This window comes from Lindgomyces ingoldianus, assembly GCF_010093535.1.
Source record: "Lindgomyces ingoldianus strain ATCC 200398 unplaced genomic scaffold BDR25scaffold_5, whole genome shotgun sequence".
NCBI classification, from domain to species: Eukaryota; Fungi; Ascomycota; class Dothideomycetes; order Pleosporales; family Lindgomycetaceae; genus Lindgomyces; species Lindgomyces ingoldianus.
In genome coordinates this window covers 1,590,486-1,611,337 of record NW_022985166.1, presented here as the reverse complement: position 1 = coordinate 1,611,337, position 20,852 = coordinate 1,590,486, and the positions used below count along the sequence as shown (strand labels likewise).

General features: G+C 45.0%; 9 protein-coding genes across 9 annotated transcripts; 6 read left to right on the top strand and 3 right to left on the bottom strand.

Moving 5' to 3' along the window:
• Nucleotides 1-4,392: 4,392 nt before the first annotated feature.
• Nucleotides 4,393-5,008, bottom strand: BDR25DRAFT_310863 (uncharacterized protein; the record flags this gene model as incomplete). The annotated part of the gene is made up of 2 exons (XM_033691189.1): nucleotides 4,393-4,613; nucleotides 4,663-5,008. The coding sequence occupies 2 exons, from the start codon at nucleotides 5,006-5,008 to the stop codon at nucleotides 4,393-4,395; spliced, it is 567 nt and encodes a 188-aa protein (XP_033552345.1).
• A 2,996-nt stretch (nucleotides 5,009-8,004) lies between these two features.
• BDR25DRAFT_301142 (NAD(P)-binding protein) lies at nucleotides 8,005-9,411 on the top strand. Its single transcript, XM_033689512.1, has 3 exons — nucleotides 8,005-8,773; nucleotides 8,830-9,026; nucleotides 9,086-9,411. The coding sequence occupies exons 1-3, from the start codon at nucleotides 8,368-8,370 to the stop codon at nucleotides 9,338-9,340; spliced, it is 858 nt and encodes a 285-aa protein (XP_033552344.1). The 5' UTR covers nucleotides 8,005-8,367; the 3' UTR covers nucleotides 9,341-9,411.
• Nucleotides 9,412-9,597: 186 nt separating this feature from the next.
• BDR25DRAFT_103166 (uncharacterized protein) lies at nucleotides 9,598-10,614 on the top strand. The gene is made up of 2 exons (XM_033683473.1): nucleotides 9,598-9,990; nucleotides 10,081-10,614. The coding sequence occupies exons 1-2, from the start codon at nucleotides 9,661-9,663 to the stop codon at nucleotides 10,372-10,374; spliced, it is 624 nt and encodes a 207-aa protein (XP_033552343.1). The 5' UTR covers nucleotides 9,598-9,660; the 3' UTR covers nucleotides 10,375-10,614.
• Nucleotides 10,615-10,708: 94 nt separating this feature from the next.
• BDR25DRAFT_103182 (uncharacterized protein) lies at nucleotides 10,709-11,843 on the top strand. The gene is made up of 3 exons (XM_033683474.1): nucleotides 10,709-11,223; nucleotides 11,329-11,761; nucleotides 11,820-11,843. Exons 1-2 carry the CDS (start codon nucleotides 10,855-10,857, stop codon nucleotides 11,587-11,589), a joined length of 630 nt encoding a protein of 209 aa, XP_033552342.1. The 5' UTR covers nucleotides 10,709-10,854; the 3' UTR covers nucleotides 11,590-11,761; nucleotides 11,820-11,843.
• Nucleotides 11,844-11,926: 83 nt separating this feature from the next.
• Nucleotides 11,927-13,234, bottom strand: BDR25DRAFT_301139 (uncharacterized protein). Its single transcript, XM_033689511.1, has one exon. It carries the CDS (start codon nucleotides 12,952-12,954, stop codon nucleotides 12,040-12,042), a length of 915 nt encoding a protein of 304 aa, XP_033552341.1. The 5' UTR covers nucleotides 12,955-13,234; the 3' UTR covers nucleotides 11,927-12,039.
• A 622-nt stretch (nucleotides 13,235-13,856) lies between these two features.
• Nucleotides 13,857-15,077, top strand: BDR25DRAFT_322670 (uncharacterized protein; the record flags this gene model as incomplete). Its single annotated transcript, XM_033692050.1, has 5 exons — nucleotides 13,857-13,924; nucleotides 14,446-14,611; nucleotides 14,646-14,771; nucleotides 14,851-14,992; nucleotides 15,046-15,077. 5 exons carry the CDS (start codon nucleotides 13,857-13,859, stop codon nucleotides 15,075-15,077), a joined length of 534 nt encoding a protein of 177 aa, XP_033552340.1.
• Nucleotides 15,078-15,295: 218 nt separating this feature from the next.
• On the bottom strand, nucleotides 15,296-16,167 carry BDR25DRAFT_350855 (uncharacterized protein; the record flags this gene model as incomplete). The annotated part of the gene is made up of 4 exons (XM_033694772.1): nucleotides 15,296-15,430; nucleotides 15,474-15,701; nucleotides 15,775-16,104; nucleotides 16,162-16,167. 4 exons carry the CDS (start codon nucleotides 16,165-16,167, stop codon nucleotides 15,296-15,298), a joined length of 699 nt encoding a protein of 232 aa, XP_033552339.1.
• Nucleotides 16,168-18,239: 2,072 nt separating this feature from the next.
• On the top strand, nucleotides 18,240-18,624 carry BDR25DRAFT_310858 (uncharacterized protein; the record flags this gene model as incomplete). The annotated part of the gene is made up of 2 exons (XM_033691188.1): nucleotides 18,240-18,416; nucleotides 18,448-18,624. The coding sequence occupies 2 exons, from the start codon at nucleotides 18,240-18,242 to the stop codon at nucleotides 18,622-18,624; spliced, it is 354 nt and encodes a 117-aa protein (XP_033552338.1).
• Nucleotides 18,625-19,626: 1,002 nt separating this feature from the next.
• On the top strand, nucleotides 19,627-20,827 carry BDR25DRAFT_382518 (uncharacterized protein). Its single transcript, XM_033697781.1, has 3 exons — nucleotides 19,627-20,348; nucleotides 20,403-20,555; nucleotides 20,620-20,827. The coding sequence occupies exons 1-3, from the start codon at nucleotides 19,991-19,993 to the stop codon at nucleotides 20,781-20,783; spliced, it is 675 nt and encodes a 224-aa protein (XP_033552337.1). The 5' UTR covers nucleotides 19,627-19,990; the 3' UTR covers nucleotides 20,784-20,827.
• Nucleotides 20,828-20,852: the final 25 nt, after the last annotated feature.

Here is a 20,852-nt window from a genome sequence, read left to right as displayed (position 1 = left end):
GCTATTTAAGTGTTGTTTAAGTGTAAGCATAAGCATATATCTTAGCATTAGAAAGAGTTAAAGTTTAGAACTTACTTTTAGTAATTAAAAGCAACCTTATGCTAATACAGCTATAGTTATTCTAGAATTAGGTTATAATGTCCTATGTTTATTACATAAAGCTTAATCTGCTTCTTATAGTGTTAGTAGGTAATTATAATAGTTATAGTATAAAAAATAAAACTTTTTTTAAGTTATTTTCTATTAAATTTAGTTAGGTAAATTATTTAGGTAAGCAGTATTAATTAAAGATTTAGTTTACACGCTAGTTTTTTGTTAATATAACTTATGCTGTTTACTTCTAAGTTAATAAGAGCTTATATTAAGGCTAATATAGTTTTTTATTATAAATATATAGAAATATTAACTTAGTACTTTTAGTTATTAGTAGGGGACTTAGCCTATAGGTTAGCAGAGATCTAGTGTTAAATTAGTCCTAGGGGGCAACTTAGCCCTAAGACAAGCCTTTTTGTAGGCTCCTACTACTATAGCTGTAGCTATGTTAAGAGTAGCAAGAAAAATTAAGGCTTAAATATAAGTTAAAGCCCTTATAAAAATAAAATTAAAATAGTAAAAATCTTTAATAAGTACTAGCAGCACTACTTACATAGACTTAAAAAAGAAAAATAAAGTAGTTTTAAAAGATATAACTATGCTTACTACACTTAAAGCATTAACTTTTTTTTTTTATAATCTTTACGCTTTTTAGAACTAACTAGAGCATAATTTAAATTAATTTTTATTATATTAAAGTCTTTATTTGTAACTGCGCTAGTTTAGGGGCGTATTAAGGCTTATATAAGGAGGAACCTTATATTATTATTATAGGTAGTAATTAGGTTTGCATATGTGTTAAGGTTGTTTAGAAGGGGTTCTTCTACTATAGCGCGTTATAGTTTAGTTAAGAGGGAGTTATATAAAGCTATAATTAGACCTATTTTATTTAGGCCTATATTAAATGTAAGTTAGTAGAACTTAGTAAAGTGTAAAGTAAAGCTTTTTTTTTCTTATTATAAAGTGTTTAGGTAACTTAAGGCTGTTAACTTTTTATTTAAGTCTTTATAAGTTACTTATAAGAACACTATAAATTAATCTAGGTTAATAATATTTTTATTTATTAGTAAGTTAATTAAGGCTGTTATATTATAGTTAAGTTAAAAGTAGGCATATAGTAACTAAAAGTGTTTAGAAAGAAATTAGTTTATATTTTCTTTAAGTTTATATTAAAGCTTGTGTAGAAAAGAAGGTAGGTCTTTCTGTTTTCTATTAAACAGCAAAGAATTAGAGAGTTAGTTAGATTTTATTACTAAATTAAAAAGGTTATAAGTTATAGGCAGTGTTAGGTAAAAAAAGTTAAGCTATCTCTAGACTTCTAAGTAAGCTTTAAGGCTAGTAAGTTCTTAGTTTCTACTACTATAACAAAAGTTAAGGCAGAAATAGACTACTTAATAACGCAAAGCTGTTTTTTAAAGTTCTTTTAAAAAGCTTTAAAGCTTATAACATAGTAGCTTTTTTATAAAGTAAGCGCTTTTTAAAAAGCTTTTTAGCTTACTTTAATAGCTTAGAGTTATGCAAGTACTAAGCTTATTAGATTAAATTTAGAAGCTATTCTTAGCTAAAGTTTTAACACAATATAATGTTATAATTATGCATAAGTAAGGTTATAGAGCTTTATAAAGGTCTAGTTTAATTACTATGTAAGGTATTATAGTAGGTATAAGACATTATGTAAGAAATAAAAAGGTTTAGAAGGAAATTAGTAATTAAATACTTAGCTTAGAAGTCTAAGCGCTTTAGGTATAAATTAAGCCTATTCTAGGTTTAGTTAGTGTTAAGGCAGTTTATACTTAAGTTTATGTCTATGTTGTGTTGTGTTTGTGTTAGACGTGCACTAATAATACTCTAGTACGCGTCTAATACAGTTATGTCTGGGATCTAGGGAGGATACTGTGACACTTAGATCTTATGTTTTTTAGCTACTTTTATTATCTTTTTAAGCTTATCTTTATTACTTAAGGATAATAAAAAGCTATAACACTTCTTTTTTTACATATTATGTAGGTTTACTCTTAGCTAGTTCCCTATTAAAGTTTACTAGTATTATATAAGCTTTATTAGTAGCTAATTTATATATGCTTAGCCTTTAAAAATTACCTAAGCTTATAACTCTAAATTAGCGTCTTTTATAGTAAAGTGCTTATAGGTAGCCTAGTAAATATAGTAAAAGTGCTTAAAGTTATTATAAGTTAATACCTAGCACTCTTACATATAAAAGATCTAACTCTAGCTATTAATACTAGTAGTAAGATTTTAAATTCTTTAATAGGTATAATTCTTATTTAATAGCTGCTATATGCGCTAGAGTAACTTTTCTTTATAGCCTAAAGTAATAAGAGAATTAGATAAAGGCTTATTTATTAACTAGTTATGTAGAAAGGCCTTTATTATTGCCTTATATATAAGCTTTACTTCTACTTTAATATCTACTCTATCTGCACCTTTAAGGCGCCTTATATAGTGTTTAACGCTAAAGAACAGCCTTTGTTTTTTACTAAGCCTAAAGTCCTCTATTATTTAGAGCTGCTAGCTAGCCCCTTGCTTATTAGCCCTATATTAAATAGTGTGTAAGGTAATATAGAAATCTTAAGCCTTTACATGCTCTTATATAAAAGGGCCCTTAATTATAGCATTAACTTAATCCTCTACTTGTAAGAGTAAGAAAAACACCTAAAAAACAACCTTATTTACTAGCCTACTATTAGCCTTATTACTATTTACGTGTACTAAATATTATACAGCAACATTAAACTCTACTATTTAATTAGGGGGGGAAGACTCCCTAGCAGCTGTAGGAGTAAGAGTAGGCTAAGATAAAATAAAAGTTAGAAAGAAGCTTTTTAGTAGTAAAAAAAAGTTATCTCTAAGTATATTAAATAAGGTATTAGGCTTAGAGTAATAAGTAGAAACTATAGGAATAGCTTCTTACTAAGCTAGAGCAGAAGAAGCAGATTATTTAGTTACTTTTACTACTTTCTAAGGTGCAGGCTTACTCTTAGTAGGCGCTAGGATATAGTAAGCTTTTTTTACTTTACTCTTACTATTAGGTTAACTTATAACGCGCTAACTTTAGTTTAGTACTACTAGCAGTCTTTTTGCGCTTACTTAACAGGCCCTGTGCCCTTACACGTGTAGAATAGGCTAGTAAGTTGCTACTAAGGTTAATTTAACACATCTAGGTAGCTAGGGCTGCTCTAGCCTTCTGTTTTAGGCCTATTGTTGTCCTGTTACTCTAAAAATTAAGCTAAGAGCAGTATCTTTATATAAACTTAAGGCTTTAACTTACTAATAATATTTAAGAAAGATTTATTAATATATTAAAAATTCTATTAAGATTATAATCTCCTATGTAATTTTAGTAAGGAAAAAAAAGATCTGAGGAACGCTAAGAAATTTCCCGATTTTTGCACATAATAGATACGTGATCCTGCTCGTGCGCGATCGCTCGTATCCAGGCCGCGACGCTGCTGCTGCGTACGGACATTAGCCTTGTTTGGGATGCACGGAACAACTTCCGGCACTGTAAGAAGTATACCACACCGAAGCCAATGATTGAGATCGTTAGGTTTTGCTCAACCTACGAAATATGGGATGATATCAGATGTGGGGTAACGCTAGAGGCACTGATAAGGTGGCTAATTAGATGGCCAACTCTCAAGCTCTTATGTGCCAACAAAATGGAAGATCGAATTTCTCTTCACCTAATAGTATTGGGTCAGGGAAATGACTTAAATGACTCTTACTGTCTTGGAAACTAGAAGTGTCAGCTTCTAACTAGCGTCAGCTTTACTTCTCGTGGCTACGTGGCTTTGCTGACATTGAGAGGGCACTTTGAATACCCAGATATTATCGAACTGAAAGCTTCGACCTCTAAAAGGAGCAGAGCTCTTGCCCACTAAATCATGCACAGTGAAAGTGATTAAATTGTGGTAGACGATTTCAAGACCATCTCATTCTCCTAGGTCAGTGAAACTTTAATGAGTTAGCGTTGAAACACTTGCACTCAAACTCAAAATCTATTTGGTGTGTGAGCAATTGAATTTTGCATCGTGTCTCGGTGGTATTCCAAGAAGAAAAAAAAGATATGAACAGGAAGATAACACCCTTCCAGAGGGCTAAGAGGTATCCAAAGGTCCTAGCGCACACCTCATAATCAACTCCGTCGGATCCCTGAATACTCCCTTTCCGGGAGTGGGGTAAATCTCAACCCGTTGGATGCATTCGCATCCACATCGGCATCGAAATTGAAAACCTAGTGCACACAGCTCTAAGAGGGAATCCCTAACGGCATGAGGGTCAAATGCTAAGGTCTGCTTCGCCTTTTACGATGTCGATATTGAAAATTGTGCCTGCTAAGGAGCCCCCTCCGACCTTGATACTGCCGATACCTGATGCCATCGAGTTGTGGCAACCTTGGGGAGCCATTGGCTCGACTATTTGCGCGAAGTAACCATAGCAGTCGTATTTGCTCCACATGATCTGGTTGGGGGGATCTGTCTTTGGAGGGGTCACAGAGACTAATGCAGGTCAACATGCCGCATCTCAATGTTTACAGGAAAATTTTACATTTCACCGCCCAACCACTCAATTTATTCCCATTCTCCTGCATCTCAACATTCGCGTTCTGGGTTGAAGTCTTGGGTCCGCGGAGCTCCCAGGAAATGGTCTGGGAGCACGCGATGTTGGTGTCGTTGAGACGTTCAGAGTAGGCGCAAGGCGGCATCATTTCGGCGCAGGCATCGTTGAGAACTGTTTCTTCCTGTGGACCAACCACAAAGGATATGACTTTGTCGGATTGGGTGCACGTCACTGTGGAGTTTGGGGCCGGGACCCAGTTGCTGGCCCGTTCGGTGAGCTTGGGGAGGGCGGCGGCGGTGGCTAGAAGGGCGGAGAGGATAGTGAGGGCGTGCATTGTGGTTGAAGTGTCGTAATTGTAGTTGGTGAGGTGTCTCTGAGAGTGTAGGAAAGGTATGCGAGAGGTTTTGGTCGTTTTGGTCGAGGTGAAGGGTAAATAGATCTGATCAAATGCAAGATTGTAGAAAGTGAAGGAGCGACCAGGTGACACAGTTGGTAAGAAGCAAGTAAGGGACTGCCAAATCGATAGATGAACAAAAGAGTGGCAGGACAAACTCGTCCGGGAAGGGAATAGTAACGACTGGAAAGAAATCTTCTCACTGGATTTGACTTGAGAGGATCTCAAGAATGGACCCTCAGAACAGATCATCAGAACAGCAATCGCGAGACGTGGCAGTATAAGAGCATGTAGAAGTCAGGCTTGCTATTCATTAAGCATGGCGTGTCTGCTCTGCCTGGAATTGCAGTGCGCAGAGCGGCATCCTGTGGGAGCTTGAATCGCCCGTGCCCGGCTGTTTCGCACCACTCGAATTAGACATATGACGTCGTTAATAAATTAATTTGAGAACCCCGCCACAGCATAGTCGCGACAGAATAAGCTGGGAAAGGAAGGCCATGTGCGACACAGATTGGAGTCGGAAATTTGAAGGGAGGAAATTGTGGTGTTGGCGGCGAATGAGGGGTGATGTCTTGCCCGGGATCGTGGTTCAAGATGTTTTGAAACGGACGGTTGTTTATGGAGGGACACAGGTTGCACGAACGAGTTTCTATTGTAGAATTGGAGTGAGGTCGTCATGCGATACGCGAAAAGCACATGCTTATCATAGTTGACATAGTATCGATAAGGCAGAGGTGGATTTGCGGGAGGATGCGGGTGGCACGCAAGCTAGAAAGGAACACTTCTCTCAATCTTATACGAAATGTTTGACCTGGTGACTATGAAATATTTGCCTACTTCCTATACCCGCCTCATTGTTGCAGTGATTCCTTTAGTAATCCTGTGGTAACTCAATTCCATCACCTTTGGTCCTTCATTCATCGCCCGCCGCCCATCGCTATCTGTGCCTGCCAGATCGTGTCACTCTCAACTGCAGTCTTCCCTTCGCAGCTGTGGCACCGCTTTCGGTGTGAACAAGAGAGTACCAGAGCTGAATCTGTCATCTCTACGTTCTCAGGAGTTTGAGATGGCTTCGAGGATTTCTCTGAGAGATTTGGATCCCAAACATCGTGAAACACTGTGCGATGCTTGGATTGCGGCGGAGATTCTGCCGAGAGTGGAGTGTAAAGAGCTTAGCACTGAGAAATGAGCCGCTAACGTGGACACTAAACCGCTAATTAAGCGATACCAAGGTCTACCAACCCTCCTTAGCCGCACCGAACAACTCGCTTCCAACATCGTCATCAACATTTGCCCATTCTCTCGTTCAAGAGCACCGTATGCTATTTTTGGACATCAGAATGAGAGTTGGCGGGATCGAGGAACTTCATTTGCTTTGAATATTGCGATATTAGAATTTAGCTAACCATAACGATAACGAGGCTGCGCGCACAAATCCAAGGAAACCGTAGTGGTGGACATCAAAGGGGCTGCTGTCGGGGGGTTTGGATTTAGTGACTGGAGCAGCGGAACGATGTAGGCATATATATTTGCTGCGTGCCTTCAGGAGGTAGATATATTTCTTCATCCATCTTCAAGGAGAGCAGCAGCTTTCTTTCAAATCCAGCATTCATCTTCTGCCACCGAACGGCTGCTTTGATAAACTCTAAGACACGGCGATGCAATGGGTGGACCAGCCTTTTAGATTAATGCTAGCTCTTAGGACACCTAGAGCGCCTACGGTAAGCGTTATCTTCTTCAAAAGCATCGTGATCCTGACAAAACGGTAGACCACTAATGCTGGCGTTCTGTACATTGCATGCGATATGACCAATGTCCACAACACTCTTCTGCGTGGGCTAAACGCAATTTATCTCCAATGCGAAAAAGTTTAGAACGCCAAGGATGTTGTCGACTTCGTACTGTATGTCAAGGCATAGAGCGACATGGTTCAGCACCATCATCACTTCGAAGAGGTGTTATTGTTACTGAACTTCGATAGGCTTGCGCAAGAAGCAGGGGAGCTCAAGAGCATCATGGATGCGAATGTAGATCAACATTATTCTTTTGATCCAGGCCTGCAAAAGTTGATCGGTTATGTGAAGGTTGTTTAAGAAGCAAAGGTTAGCTACGAAAGTAAGGAGCTGAAGGGCATCATTGAAGAGTTCGCGCTTGTTCCCGGCTAACATCTACATGGCGGAGTGAAGACGCTGTTGGCGGTGGGGGAATTCGGTGGAGCGAAGCTCATAAAGTTGTACGATTCGGTAGCGAGTTAAGGTGGCCGGGTCCGAAGATGCGGTAAGTGTTGAATGGGCTCTTTCAGCTAGCTGCTTATGGTATGAGCACTTAAGTAGCAAGAGTAAGAGTAGTGTACGGTGTGCACAGCGTACGGAGTAGGTAGGGTGGGCAACAGATTTCTGGTCATTGCTTGTCTTCCTTTTTTGCGTACGGATGAAAAGAAGAATATCTACATGTTCGCGCACGGAGGTTCGCGCACGAGCATTACGTGGCATAGTTACTTGATCCTTCTCGCGCGATAACTAGTATCCAGACCGTAACGCTGCTGCTGCGTACGGACAGTAAGCTTTGTTATCACCTTCATGTTTGGTTGCATCGACAAGACATCTCCTGGTTTCGAGGACTTCCCTCTGGTTCCCTTCTTCGTGTCGTGGCTCAAAGTCTTTTCCTTTGCATGAAAACATAAATGTGCCTGGAGATCGAGCCCCTGTGGCAAATAGGGCAAACCTAGGTCATTACAGTTCCTTGGTTAACAGGACGGAGACTAAAGGTCCTGTTCAAAAGAAGGGAGGCTTATTTGTGCGGGTCTCTCGGAGATGATGTTTGCTTACGATACCCTAAAGTACGGTTTGAGAGAAGTAGACTGCTGAGTACAAGTCAAAAAGAAGAGCGGAAGACTTCCGGCAGGCGTCGTGGTTGCTTGTTATTCACTAGTTCATTTTCATTGGCCCGTCGGTCCTCAAAACATCGGAGTTGAGGTCGGCCGGTCGGACCTACTGGAACCTCCCTTCTCCTATTACTCATCGTTCATATCTTACATCCACGATGGGTATGAGGTCGGTCTTTACGATTGCGAGCGCCCGGATTATATGTAATGATGTTTCTTTATTCCGGACTTAACTGTTCACAAGTTGTCCGGCCTTTGATGGTATAAATGTTAACTTCAAGATGTTGGGAAAGAAAATTATCCACCTCCAGCTTGGGCTTTAGAGCAGTTCCCACCCCTCAAAGTCAGCCTGTTCCTTATTTCTTCATAGGAATTGAATTTTGGAGAACTCGCCGGCTATCTTTACACGTTTGAAATGGCCATCTTAGTCACAGGAAGCACTGGCAAAACCTCCTTGCGCCTAGCGCAACTCTTGAAGGCAGCCGGCGTTCCCTACGTCCTTGCAACGCGCCGCGCTGTGTCAGAGCTCCCAGAGAGCTTCTTAACAACCAAACTGGATTGGTTCGACAAGAGCACTTTCTCCAACCCTTTCAAGCAAGCCGAGATCTCCGCAGTCTACTTGGTTCCTCCCGAGACCATGGAACCCGCACCACATATGAACACGTTCATTGATCTAGCGGTCCAGCAATATGGTGTGAAGAAGTTTGTTCTTTGCGGTGGAACGTCTGCACAGAAAGGAGGCATGTATGTTGGGAAGGTGTGGAGTCATCTTGAAGAGCTTGGGGTGGAGTTTGCTATCTTGAGACCGACATGGTTCATGGGTGAGTAGTCTAATCCACGGGACGGCAATCTGACGATTGCTGATATTATCGCGAAGAGAACTTCTCGGAGTGGCTGCACTGTGACGCTATCAAATCTGAATCGACCATCTATTCCGCCGCTGAAGACGGCAAAATCCCATTCGTGTCCGCAGATGATATTGCGGAGGCCGCATGCGCTTTTCTGACGGGGAAGGCTAAGATGGAGAATAAGGACTACCTTATCCTGGGTCCCGAATTGTTGACTCATGATCAGGTACACTTTTCTTCCTTTAGTTCTAATACGGATTCTTATCTGAGCTGATACTTTCTTAGGTCGCATTAACTTTGTCCAACATCCTCAACCGTCCGATTAAGCATGTCCGCAAATCACAGTCAGAGATGGTACAGCAATATCTCAATGTCGGCGTCAAGGAGCTTTTTGCCAACTTCCTACCTTATCTTGAGATAACCGCAAAGGAGGGTAGTGAGGCATCATATGAGAATAATTTCGAAAAAGTTACTGGCAAGAAGCCAATCGATTTCAGGGCCTGGGCTGAGAGGGAGGCGAAGAAAGGCTCCTGGAATTAGCCTTCTGAAGCAGTGCCTTAGTTAACTCCACTCATTCATACTTCATGCCTACGCGTGGATATTCCAATCAACCATATCCAAATTTATGTGCTCCTCACCAGACATCATACTAAGGCAAATACGCGCCAATCCATTGTGGCCCCCAAATGGCGCGACCACAACCACGCAGCTGATGCCTCGCCTCGTATCAGAGAGGCGCAGCAGAAGCAGGCGATTCGCGTGTTTCAAGGGTTTGTTTTGCACGAAGTCTGCCCGCCATTCTTTCCACCTTTCAGACGGCACCGACTCTCCTTCACCTCTTCCCTGCACCGTCCTCCACTATGCCTAAGCTGTCCAATATCCACGGTGCGCTAATCGTAACCGTTGCAATTTCTCTTCTTCTTCTCTCCATCCTAAGTCTTTCGCTCGAAGCCCACGTTCGCATAGATTTAACATCTCGATGGCCTCACCATTACATCGACCTCGTGTCCTACCCACCATGGGCAGACGGTCGTCCTGTTTATTCGAAAATCCCTCTAGAATATACCTCATTCCCCTCAAACCTCATCATCTCCGCCGCGGCATCTGGGATTCTAGCTTCCACAGTCACCGGTTTAGCATGGTGTATTGGGAATGGGAGAGGCAGCGAAGAAAATAGTCTGGCCGAAGATGTATGTCAATGATCTTTCTTCGCTCACTCCTACCCCAATATTTCTGTAGCATGTTTATTAGCAATGACTGACGGAATCGTCTGTACAAAGATCAAACCGCGCTTCTGGACAACGGCGGCAATCGCCATTTCCACCGCCTGCGTTTTCATATCTCTAGAAACAGTCGTACTCTCATTCTTCATTAACCTTTGGGCCTCATCGGGAGGCCAGGAAATGAAATCCGGGTGTCAGTACATCCGCGATGCTGCAGGAAAACATAGCATGTCCTGTACACACCAATCTGCAGTCTGCAACCTCCTTCCCGAGCATTGGCCTAAAGACTCGGTGTCTTGGAGATTCCTTTGCTTTGAAGCTGTGAGTTGTTTGCAACTTATCTTTTACTAAGTGATTTGCAATACTAAAGCGCGCCCCCCTCGCTGACCATTATCCACAAAAGAAAACCGCACGCGGAAGCACAATCGGAATCCTGGCTTTATCCCTGACGCTATTAATCGTGCATCTTGTGTATTTCTGGAAAAGAAACGGGAATATTCCCGGAGGGAGTTACTCCCCTTTGGTACTGGACACTTGAGACGAAACAAGAAATTTGAGTACGAGAACACGCCGGCCAAAGTTTCTTTACGCAAATATGATTGACCCCTCCCGAATTCTTTTTTCTCCACCGGAAATCAGCCTCACACGAGGGGAGTTTGCTCCACATTTTCCGGTCAGAAATCTTGGAAGGATGGGGCTGTGGGGTCTGAATCCTTCCAATCAGATCCATCCAGGCGTCAACATACACAAGAATGGTAGAACTCGGACCCAGCAGACAGCTTTCGCGAGGTCATCCACAGTTTTCAGGATCTCTTGTCCTATCTCCCAAAAATGACCACCGCCGCCCCTTCCTCCCCACCCCTTTGGATCGGCCCTCTCCAGCCCACGATACTCCACCATAGTCCCCTGCTCTACCTGACCCCCATCCCAACCATCCTGCTCTTCACCCTCAGCATCGCTTCCGTGGCTCTATCCTCGCACGCCGAAGCTATTATCCGAGCGAACACACGGTTAGGCCTTGATATATTCATGACGCCAAAAGGTGTTAAGGCAGATAGCCCACAGCACTATGGCCTCACCCAGGACAGTGCTATTGGGGACTTGATGCTTTTTACATTTAGTAATTCGATTTTAGTGACGGTGTTTTGTACGGCGGGTTGGTGGTTGATATGGAGGAGGATACCGGGGAATGTTCATGTGGTATACTAAACCATTCCCTCCTCCCCCTCCCCTACCTCCTCCCACCCTCTCCTCCAGCGCTGACCTCCGAGATCCCGCCATGCGCTCAACTGACCACGTCCTCAGAAAATGCCAATGCATTGGACAGCCTTCTACACCGGCCTCATCGGCCCGACCATGGTTTCTAGCCTTGTAGTAATGATATACGGATTCTGCAATGATGGAGTGGGCCGAGCGGTAGCGTGTTCTTACTCACAAAAGGGCGGTGGCAATTTCGAATGTACGACCGAGAGTGCGGCTTGTCGTATGCTTCCTGTGGCGATGAAGGGGTCGGAAGTGTGGGCGGGGAGAGCTTGCGTGGAAGCGGTATGCACAGATTTCCGGTAGAATGGCGTGGATGGCGATGAGATATGTAATAGGTGAATGAAGGATCTGACTGACAATGAAAAATGGACAGAAAGCTGCACGATGGATTTCAATCCCTATCTTTGTTTGTGCTTTGGCGCTTTTGGTCATGTTTGCGTGGCAAGATTGGAGGTGGAGACAGCCACCACCAGCGGTGAGTGCTGGAGTCGACGGATGAGTCTGACTGGATATTGAAAACTAACGAAACCTAGGACCAAATTACAGTAGGAACCACACGCGCAGGAATGCGTCTGGACTTCGAAGCGCCGGAAATTATCAGGCTGGGTGGACGAGGAAAGACAAGGCAACCTAGGGAGCAAAGACAAGTTGATGAAGCATGACATTTGAGGTAAATATACAACCAGAGAGAATATAGATACTAAAATAATGACATGTTGGTTCATAATTCATCAAGATCCCTCTAATGCAAGCTTAGCCAAATACTAAAGCTCTCACCTCGATGCTTTCTCGCCCAATAGCGCCTTCGGGTGTATTAGGATGGACGAATGCTGTATGTGGAACTCTGCCCCATGCGCCAACTGTCTCGTCACTATCGAAGCACTTAAGTAGGAGCCTCTCCTGGTTGGTCATGCCAGACCAGTAATACCACTTCTGCTCGGGGTTGTATTGAACAGCCGCCGTCTCCCCAGTGCGGTCAGGATACCTATGTTCCACACCAATGAGATCCGCGTCATTGACGGTAGCACTATCGGCGACAGCTAGAGGATGGGCCATAACGGGACCGTTTAGTGGACGCCATACGTTGATAATGCGGTAACGGCCCTGCAGGAGCTTCTCGGCTTCATCTGGGAGATGGTGTCGCACACGGGCGGCAGCGGAAGCGGGAGTTTGATCGATGTGGACGCGAACGACGGGTGCCCGCTCGGCGTTGGGCGTTGACCGTCGAATTGTGTAGTCGAAGAGCAAGACCCGGTTCGCACCGGGGACGGTGTCCAGCAGCAGCTTCTCGACCTCCGGGTAGTAGACCTGTCGTATCCTCTCATCTCTCAAAAATTCGTGCTCCTCTGAGGAAATATTGGATAGAGTGGCAAAGGCATTGTTTTCCATGTTGAACTTGTTCTCCTGACCCCTCAGATCGTCCACCTTCACCTCATTCCATGCCTCCCCAAAGTTCCTCTGAGGAACACCCTCGGGCTGCTTCTCGACGAAATTGTACGGTTTCGAGCCATCGGCAGGGGCTTGATAGAAGGAGAGCGACGCAATGACAGATCCTCGGGGGATTGGTAGCCCTTGGAAGTTCACATCAGTGGACTTTGAGGCGGAGACGGCCGGCTGTGAGGTGGAGAGCTCGTGAGCCGGGGTTGGGCGGGGAGCGGCGGTCGTCATGTTGGGTCGGAGTGTGGAGGTTCTGCGCTGCAGTCTAGCCGGTAATGGCCGAGAGGTATTCCGAAGTATCGATCGCGTGAACGTAGTTTCTATAGTCGTCGTTTGTTAGATAGGGAACTGTATGAATGCTTGTTGCTTGCTAGCTGTTAATAGCTTAAAAGGTGAGCTGCTTGAGAGCTGAGATATCGATCCATCATCCGCACTCGGTCGCCTTATATAGCTTCACGAGGATTAGAAATGCGGAGGTTGCACACATGGTGTCAAGCTGTCTGGTGTCGTTCCGACGATCCCCTCACGCATGGGCAATGATGCCATCGCCTCTTCCCGAGGTTTATTAATCGAACATTGGCCAATCAGATCGTTCAAATCCCGACGGCTGACAAAAACATCCCATTGCGTGCTTGCAAAGGGCGCAAGACGTGGAATTATTGACCTGCCAGCTGTGGTTCTGATGAGTTCTTGTTTTCTCTTCGTCCAAGAAGCCTGGAGTTGTGTTGGAAATGATGTGTTTCGGACCCGCTGCGGGTGAAGCTCGGATTTTGTCACACAACACCTGCCGCAACTGGGCCCCTTTCATCATCCTTGAGCACGCTTTCTATCTAATATGGGCTACCCTTGGGCTCAATTCTCGTTCGGTTTGTAACTTTGGTTCGTAAACATGTGTGCAGACGCCTAGACCCATGTCCTGCGATCTCTCGTCCTGACCGAGAGGTCGCAACACCCACTTCCTCTCGCCGCATCCCTTTCGGCTGCCCAGAACCTAGCTCATGTATACACTCTCGGCTATTTGTATGGAATGCCATTTCTCCATACTCGTCGCCACGGGAAAGTCGGATCGGAATCTGAAAGAGCATCGACGCGACTGGCCCCTTTCTTTTTAGTCAAACCACCTCTCAGATGCCATGCTGTTCACATTTCGGCGCTCTGTCGTTCCTGCAGTGTGGTTCTCTAGGCCTCCTCTTCCATTATAGTTCGTTGTCACGCTTCTCCTCTTCTCTCGTGCAGCTCCCTCTTTTCACGATTCCTTCATTCCGAGATCGTTATTTACTATCGCTAGAAATATAAGCTTAGGTAAGGCGGATAATAAGTAATTGAAAGCTTCGAAGCTCTTCGACGCCCCATGTCGCTGCAATAGCACTAGGTGGTAGCACAGGAATTAGATTGATGATCGCCTAGGCTCTCATAGCTAATGGAGCAGTGCACATACATCACATCCTCGAGACAAGACAAAGTCCTCAAAATATCAGACGAGGTTTATGACACTGGGCCCGGCCAGATAAATCCTTAGGCGCACCTTAATTCCTTGCCTTGGACGATTGTTAATATGACATGTAGCCTCCAAGGCAATGTTAGCGATAAGGAGGATATCGAGCAATTGCATAACGAGATTTCCTAGAAAGGGCTGAAGGGCATCTGGCTACTCCTCAACAACTCCGACATCGCTCGAGATGACATTACCAAATATTCAGGCTCAGGCCATCCTAGAATTAGCGACCCGCAAGCTATCTCCGATCATTTCTGGAAGTCTATCCCCGAAATCTGGGCTAATACGTTCAAGACCAATGTCGAAAGAGCGTACCTTATGTCTGTCACATTTCTGTCAAGGTTTGCAAAGGGAAGAGAAGTTAACCCCAAATATACTTCCACCATTATAAACGTGTGGAGGATTTCCAGGTGTAGGAAGGAAACAGCATGGTTCAATTTGCGATGCCTCGAGTAAGGCCACCTTTCCACAGCTGACCCGGATGCTTGCATATAACTTCGTGCAGACGAAGGTTCGTGTCAACCGCATTGCGCCTAGAATATTCCCAAGCGAAGTCAGCTGTTCCAATACCCGACTGCCGAGAGACGCTTCAGGCCAGTAGATTTTAGATGACGACTGGTGAGTTTAGGTAGACACAAAAAGTCGTGATTGACAAGCAAATGTCAGACCCAGTCGGAAGACCAGCGAATGGGTTCGATATGACTGCCCCTATTCTATTCCCTCACAGGTTCAGGGGGGCCTTTTACAACGAGCATACCCTCCATCTTAGTGGAAGTATGTCACCTCATCCCCAATTATTCTTCTTCTTGTGTGCTAACAACCTACAGGAAACAACCTGGTTCAGCCGACCGCAAATTAGGAACATGTTAGGTTTCGATAGAAATATTGAAATCTGCGGAAGGGTAACTTTTAAATTCGTGACTTCATATTCTAGCATAAAACCCTAAAAGGGACAAACGATTTCTTTGTAAGTTATCCTGTGCTGGCCCTTCTCTTCGCGATCTCTGCTGTGGTACTGCTGCCACGGTTGTGTTTCTACCGTACGAATATCTAACATCCCCCTTGCCTTTCTCGAGGTCATTCTTCGATTCTCTCAGAGAACCCAAAACTCCACTTCTCCAAGCCTGCACAACACTCAACACGCACAGCACGGTTAAAAGTATCGAAAGCGGAATAAGCACATATCTCGCAGCTCTCTAAAGTGCCCATCAACTACATTTCTCTCTCTAGTCGACAAATGTTGGCCACTACTTACAGCGTGCTGGCATACAGGAAAGCCGTACAAGTCTTCCGCATTCACGATTCTACTGGGGAGGGCTTTGCAGACCCAGTACTCCCTCGTGAAGTCGTAATCCCGCCATTGAAGGAAGAGGTCTGGTAGCTTGTTTTTCGACTCGACTACCAAGACGTACGCTAAGAGAGCCAGGTCGCCGGCTGTGGCAGCAAAGGTGATGATGCAGGCAATGCGGCCCAGGATTCTGATCTAATACCATAACATTGATTTAGCCCAGTCAAACACTACACAATACGTAGACTATAGAGGTAGAGAAAGAGACGATACTAACCACAACTCCCTTAACTCCAAACCAAATAGCCAGCAACCATGCCACTTCGAACAACCCACACACCACACCGAATGCACCTGCCACAAAAATCGCTTCTGTCGGACCGGTATCCAGATTCATCGGACGCAATGGGATAAACAACCATTCTGCTAAACTTGTCCCCGGTAGCTGGACTTGTAGACCGCTGGAAAAGGCAGTTAAGACTTTCGCTTCCATCACAATTTCGGCCAGAGACAGCGCGAGGATGATTATTGCGGTAATGAAGATTAGATATGAGAGAACAGTTACCCGGAGGAGGCTGGAAGACGGCATAGTCGAACTCTAGAGGGAAAATAATTGAGGAATTGGGCAGCGTTAGCGAAGTTGCTGGAGGGAGACAGCCATCGTGAAGTGGGGCGTGGTGAATAGTTTATGAGCCTTGTGTGATGGATCATCTGGCAAGTGCTGTGCCCCATTGGACTGTAGCACGAAGGAATCCTCGATGTGGCAGCCTCAGTATGAGTGAGGGGGCGGCTGTTGCGCTGCGGAATTATGCGTTTAGGCCTACTATGTGCCTGAAGCAATGTGAAGTCTAAAGACACTTGAGGTATGATAGACCTTTCATCCCAGTTGCTAACCATATCTTGTCCCTCCCCACCAGTCAGTGATTTTCAGTCTGAGAACTTCTACTTGAAGCTACTTCAGATTTCAATAGACCTTGGAGTGTAGGACAGCCAGTCACGTGACAACGTAAGCAGCGCGATCCGTGCAGGCTATGAAACATCACAGCCACGACACCTAAGATCCTGAATAAGGCGCAGTTTCAAGAAATCCAGCGTTTTTGGCACTCGAGCAAAGCCTTTAGTGTGGGGCGAGGCGCGTACTATAAATACAATCTCGCAATGAACACATCAACTTTGGGGTTTCTTTATGAAATTGGACGATCAGAGAGAATGAATGAAAAAACCTTCTCAGACAGCTCATTTCAGTTTGGCGGACGGAGAGATGTACGGAGTCGTTACGTCGAGGGTTTTGTCAATCGACCTGCCTAGCCTTGCCAAGCCTGTTGCCTGGATACGCTAGTACGGAGTATCTTCAGGTTGTTCGAGCTGTCTTTTGGTGGGATCGTGAGGATTTTCTCAGGCTGGTAAGTGCGCGATCTGAGACGATGGGATTGTGAAACAGAGATGATGACCACCCTTAAGTACTAGAACTAATGAATTCGTGGTGGGGAAGAGAATTACACGAGAGGGATTGGATTGAAAGGACGTTGGACATGACTTTGAGGTATTGATTTAGAGTAGCATACATGAGACGGATCGGTTTGAAAGAATGTTGCAGCTAGCAAAGATATGTTAATATCTTGATTTAGATCTGTGAGCTTGACCTAAGAGCATCACCGGTTGACGTCTGGACCCTGCATAGAGGTTGCTCCTTCCCAGCACCCTTATCGTTCAATGCGCCTCTTCTCATTCACACAGCGTACTACAAGACCTCAATCTGCCCTTGGATGCTTAAGACCTTCCCACATGAAGTGACGCATGCACTCGAGCCGCATTTCCACAGCCGGAGAAGAAAACTAGGATACACCTTTCTAAACTGCTGATAGGCTTAAAAATGCGTAATGGCCAACTCCCTGGTTTTGGTATCTCATCTAAGCACACTGTGCCGGCTTGTGCAATTTGCGCCTCCGAAAACGGAGGCTTTAAGTCGTGTCTCCGTTGCGACACACTGGACGAAGCAGCTAGGTTTCGTGGGGATATCACGGTGGTTCTCATCGTATTTTGCGCAAGGGTAAGTCCATAAACGGCCCGAAGCGTGATCTACAATTCTAACAGAAACTAGGTGCGCATCTTGCCAGGAGTTTATGTTGACTGGACTGAAGCGAAACTCTGGTAAGACTGATTCTCATCCAAGATGGGAAAGCAAAGAATGAAAGAGGTAGCGTAGAACGAAGGGTCAGATAGTAAGTGCCTTGAACAAAGCGTTTAGAGATTTTATGGTACAATTCACCCCATAAACGGCAAAAAACTTAAATTTATTGCATAGATTGTCTCCCCCGCACGTTAGCAGTCCATTCTTAGTTGACCCTTGTAACCAAGGAAATTCTCCGACCAAGCGACAGGTCCAACCCTACAAAACAACAACTCGATGCAGAGCCAAGTTGTCAAGATGTCTGGAAGCCGAGACGGCCTGGGCACCTAGGGCATTGTGGATCGTGAATCATGCTGGAACTCAAGAATTATTAAGATCGGTCTATCCCACAGTCAGTCGACGTTTTCAGCAACATTCCCTCTTTCGATTCTATTGGTAATAACTTTTTCCGACCGACTCGATCAGTGATTTTCTTTCATCCACCTGCTGTACGGGTTTCCAAGTTCCTTCCATCTCAGAATGAAGTTCCTCCCCATTGTCTTTGCGCTCTTCACTGCCAGCGTTTTCGCCAAAAACGGGTATAGTTGCTCCCCAATCTCAATATGGCCCCAGTTTCGATCAAGGTCGATAACAAAACGAATAGTTGCGGTTTCCCTGACGGACCTGATTGTGTGTCACTTGGTGAAGGCGCCAATGGCCTAGAACAATTTGCCGATGACGGCTGCTGTCTGCTACCCCTGCGCTGCGGAAACGGCGATGGTGGCGAGAAGTGCGAGCGCGTGAGCGCTTGATAACAACGCTCATGGCCAGTATAGAGGGTTCGACAAGGAAGAACAAGCTATTGAAGGTCGTTTGAAAATGTTGGGACGGCTGTGGGCGTCGACTATCAAAGTGATTACTGCACCCCATGACCATGCACATGGGCTGGTTAGAACATTGGAACTCAGTGCAATCAAGGTGGAGCTAAGTCGGATGTCCATTCAATAAGTGCTTATACAAATCGACCTATATCGGACTCTCTGGTGTAATGAACTTAAGGAAGGGAAAACCTAACGTATTGATACATACCCGGTTAACCCTATATTTACCTGAAAGCGGCGAGGCTAAGGAGTGAACTGTATGCACTGGTGCTCATTTGCTGCATATTCTCACCTAATGTGGAACATGGTAGTTGTATTTTAGGTTAGAAAGTGACGTCCTCATGACACTCCCTCCGATTCCAGCCAGTGATTTGACAGACAGATTCTACACTAATCCTGATCCACGTTACGTGGTAGAATCCTATATATAAAAGGACGAAGGTGCGGCTAACTGAGTTGAGGTAAATATAACTGCCGTAACTTTTTCAGACCAGGGCACCAATTACCAGTAGGATCATCTATATACTGCCTTGTACTATTCTCCATCCGTTAACCTCAACAGGGGAAATTTTAGCAAGCTACATCTTATTACATATATGGAGCATGATGTTTGTCTAATCTTTGTCTATCGCTACCCTCTCTTATGATGCACGTAGCACGAAAAGAGACGGGCCACCACTGGAAGTTGAGTGGCGACTAATCTTCCACCAGCATCTCTCACTCCACTCTCTGACTCGCAACATCACAGAGACGGCATGCCTATATCTGACTAAAGCGGTTATTAAAGTATGGAATACGCAGCTGTAATGCATCTCTTTGGGCGACTTGTGGGCGCCGCGCCTATAAGCACTGTTGATGGGCTGACAATTGTTGCGAAATTGAGCCTGATTCCACTTCGCTTAGTCGTGCGACAGTCTATCACAGTATGTCTGTTTAGAATATTCCTCTACGAATAGAAATGATGGCATATGAGACAAAAAATCTACTCGCGACACTCCCTTGATCGGAGAAATTTGATTCGGGAAAATCCGTCGCCGGTGGACCCGGCGGAAAAATTTGTGGGGAAATCAGTCCTACTTCATGAGGATTTCCCTCGTAGATCGGCCAGCGTTTCGAAACCTTCGGCCAACAGAAAGAGAGTTTTTTGAGTACCTGCCCCAGTCTCGCAGGCTAATCGTCGGATTTCGCTGAAATGTCAATATTGAGGATGGAATCTGTGAAAAAGAACCGCCGTGCTTGAGATTAAAGCGGGTGGGAGAAGGAGAAGTTTGGAATAGGATAGGAAATAGGTATGGTATGACTGTCATGATTTATAGCGGGGTATTGAGGACAATCAAACACCCCTAAATGTAAGGAAACACATTTGAGCACACTTTCATTCATATTTAAACTGCCCGACATTGTCCAATTTACAGCTTCTATCTTCGCACTCATTGCTATTCAAGAAGGCCTGTCAATCGCACCAATTCACACACTCTACCAAAAATATCAAAATGCCTTTCTCATATCAACTCGTTTCCGTCCTCGCCGCTGTTGCCTTCACCTCTTCAGTCGAAGCGGCAATGGGCCCAGCATTCAGTACTGGCCCTGTCGCGGCGAACTCCTTCATCCGCGAAGCAACCTCGACCCTCATCTTACCTAAAGCCCCAAGCGGTTCCTCGGGCGACACATCCCTCTGGGTCGGGATGGGTACTTCCAATGGCGACTTGATCCAGTCCATCGCGGACAACTGGCAGTCTAGCGAGTGGAGTATCTTTGCGTACACGCTTATGAAGACTGGGGCGAATTCGCAGATGCCTGTCCAAACCGCAGGTACTCCTGCTCAAGCTAGCAATCAGGTGACGATGCATTGTATGTTTTATGGCTCTTGGCATGAGACATTCTGGACTCACAGATGATATACAGATAAATTTGACGATGCCAGCGGCAACTACACACAGACAGTGTCCGTCAACGGCAAACAGGTCGCTACACTTTCTACTAGCGACGGACACGCCCAAGGCTGGGGAAGTGCGGTCGAGTGCGCTGCGAATGACTGTGGTACCGTACCCGCTCACTGTAAGTCTAGATAGCTCATATTCCTCTCAGGAGACTATCATTGTCGGCTGACGAATTGATGTAGCGTGGATCAATACCACGATTATCATGGACAAGGCGGATCCAAATTACATCAAGACCCTTGGCAAGGGCCAGGGCGTCACAGGCGACATGACGACTTCTGACGGGGGGAAAACGTGGAAAGTGAGTACTATTAAGATTCCCCAGTTCACGTTCGGCGGCTCTTAGATGCGACGAAGATTTATACTGCCGCAACTGGGGGATTTAGGAAAGAGGTTCGAGTAGAACTTGGAGTTT

What these genes read in the sequence shown, in the direction of transcription:
- BDR25DRAFT_301142 (XM_033689512.1), top strand. Translation starts at nt 8,368, where the DNA reads ATGGCCATCTTAGTCACAGGAAGCACTGGCAAAACCTCCTTGCGCCTA. An exon ending in GAGACCGACATGGTTCATGG is followed by an intron (nt 8,774 to 8,829) that starts GTGAGTAGTCTA and finishes ATTATCGCGAAG; the next exon opens with AGAACTTCTCGGAGTGGCTG. An exon ending in AATTGTTGACTCATGATCAG is followed by an intron (nt 9,027 to 9,085) that starts GTACACTTTTCT and finishes ATACTTTCTTAG; the next exon opens with GTCGCATTAACTTTGTCCAA.
- BDR25DRAFT_103166 (XM_033683473.1), top strand. Translation starts at nt 9,661, where the DNA reads ATGCCTAAGCTGTCCAATATCCACGGTGCGCTAATCGTAACCGTTGCA. An exon ending in AAAATAGTCTGGCCGAAGAT is followed by an intron (nt 9,991 to 10,080) that starts GTATGTCAATGA and finishes GTCTGTACAAAG; the next exon opens with ATCAAACCGCGCTTCTGGAC.
- BDR25DRAFT_103182 (XM_033683474.1), top strand. Translation starts at nt 10,855, where the DNA reads ATGACCACCGCCGCCCCTTCCTCCCCACCCCTTTGGATCGGCCCTCTC. An exon ending in TACCGGGGAATGTTCATGTG is followed by an intron (nt 11,224 to 11,328) that starts GTATACTAAACC and finishes CCACGTCCTCAG; the next exon opens with AAAATGCCAATGCATTGGAC.
- BDR25DRAFT_301139 (XM_033689511.1), bottom strand. Translation starts at nt 12,954, where the DNA reads ATGACGACCGCCGCTCCCCGCCCAACCCCGGCTCACGAGCTCTCCACC.
- BDR25DRAFT_382518 (XM_033697781.1), top strand. Translation starts at nt 19,991, where the DNA reads ATGCCTTTCTCATATCAACTCGTTTCCGTCCTCGCCGCTGTTGCCTTC. An exon ending in CAATCAGGTGACGATGCATT is followed by an intron (nt 20,349 to 20,402) that starts GTATGTTTTATG and finishes GATGATATACAG; the next exon opens with ATAAATTTGACGATGCCAGC. An exon ending in TGGTACCGTACCCGCTCACT is followed by an intron (nt 20,556 to 20,619) that starts GTAAGTCTAGAT and finishes GAATTGATGTAG; the next exon opens with CGTGGATCAATACCACGATT.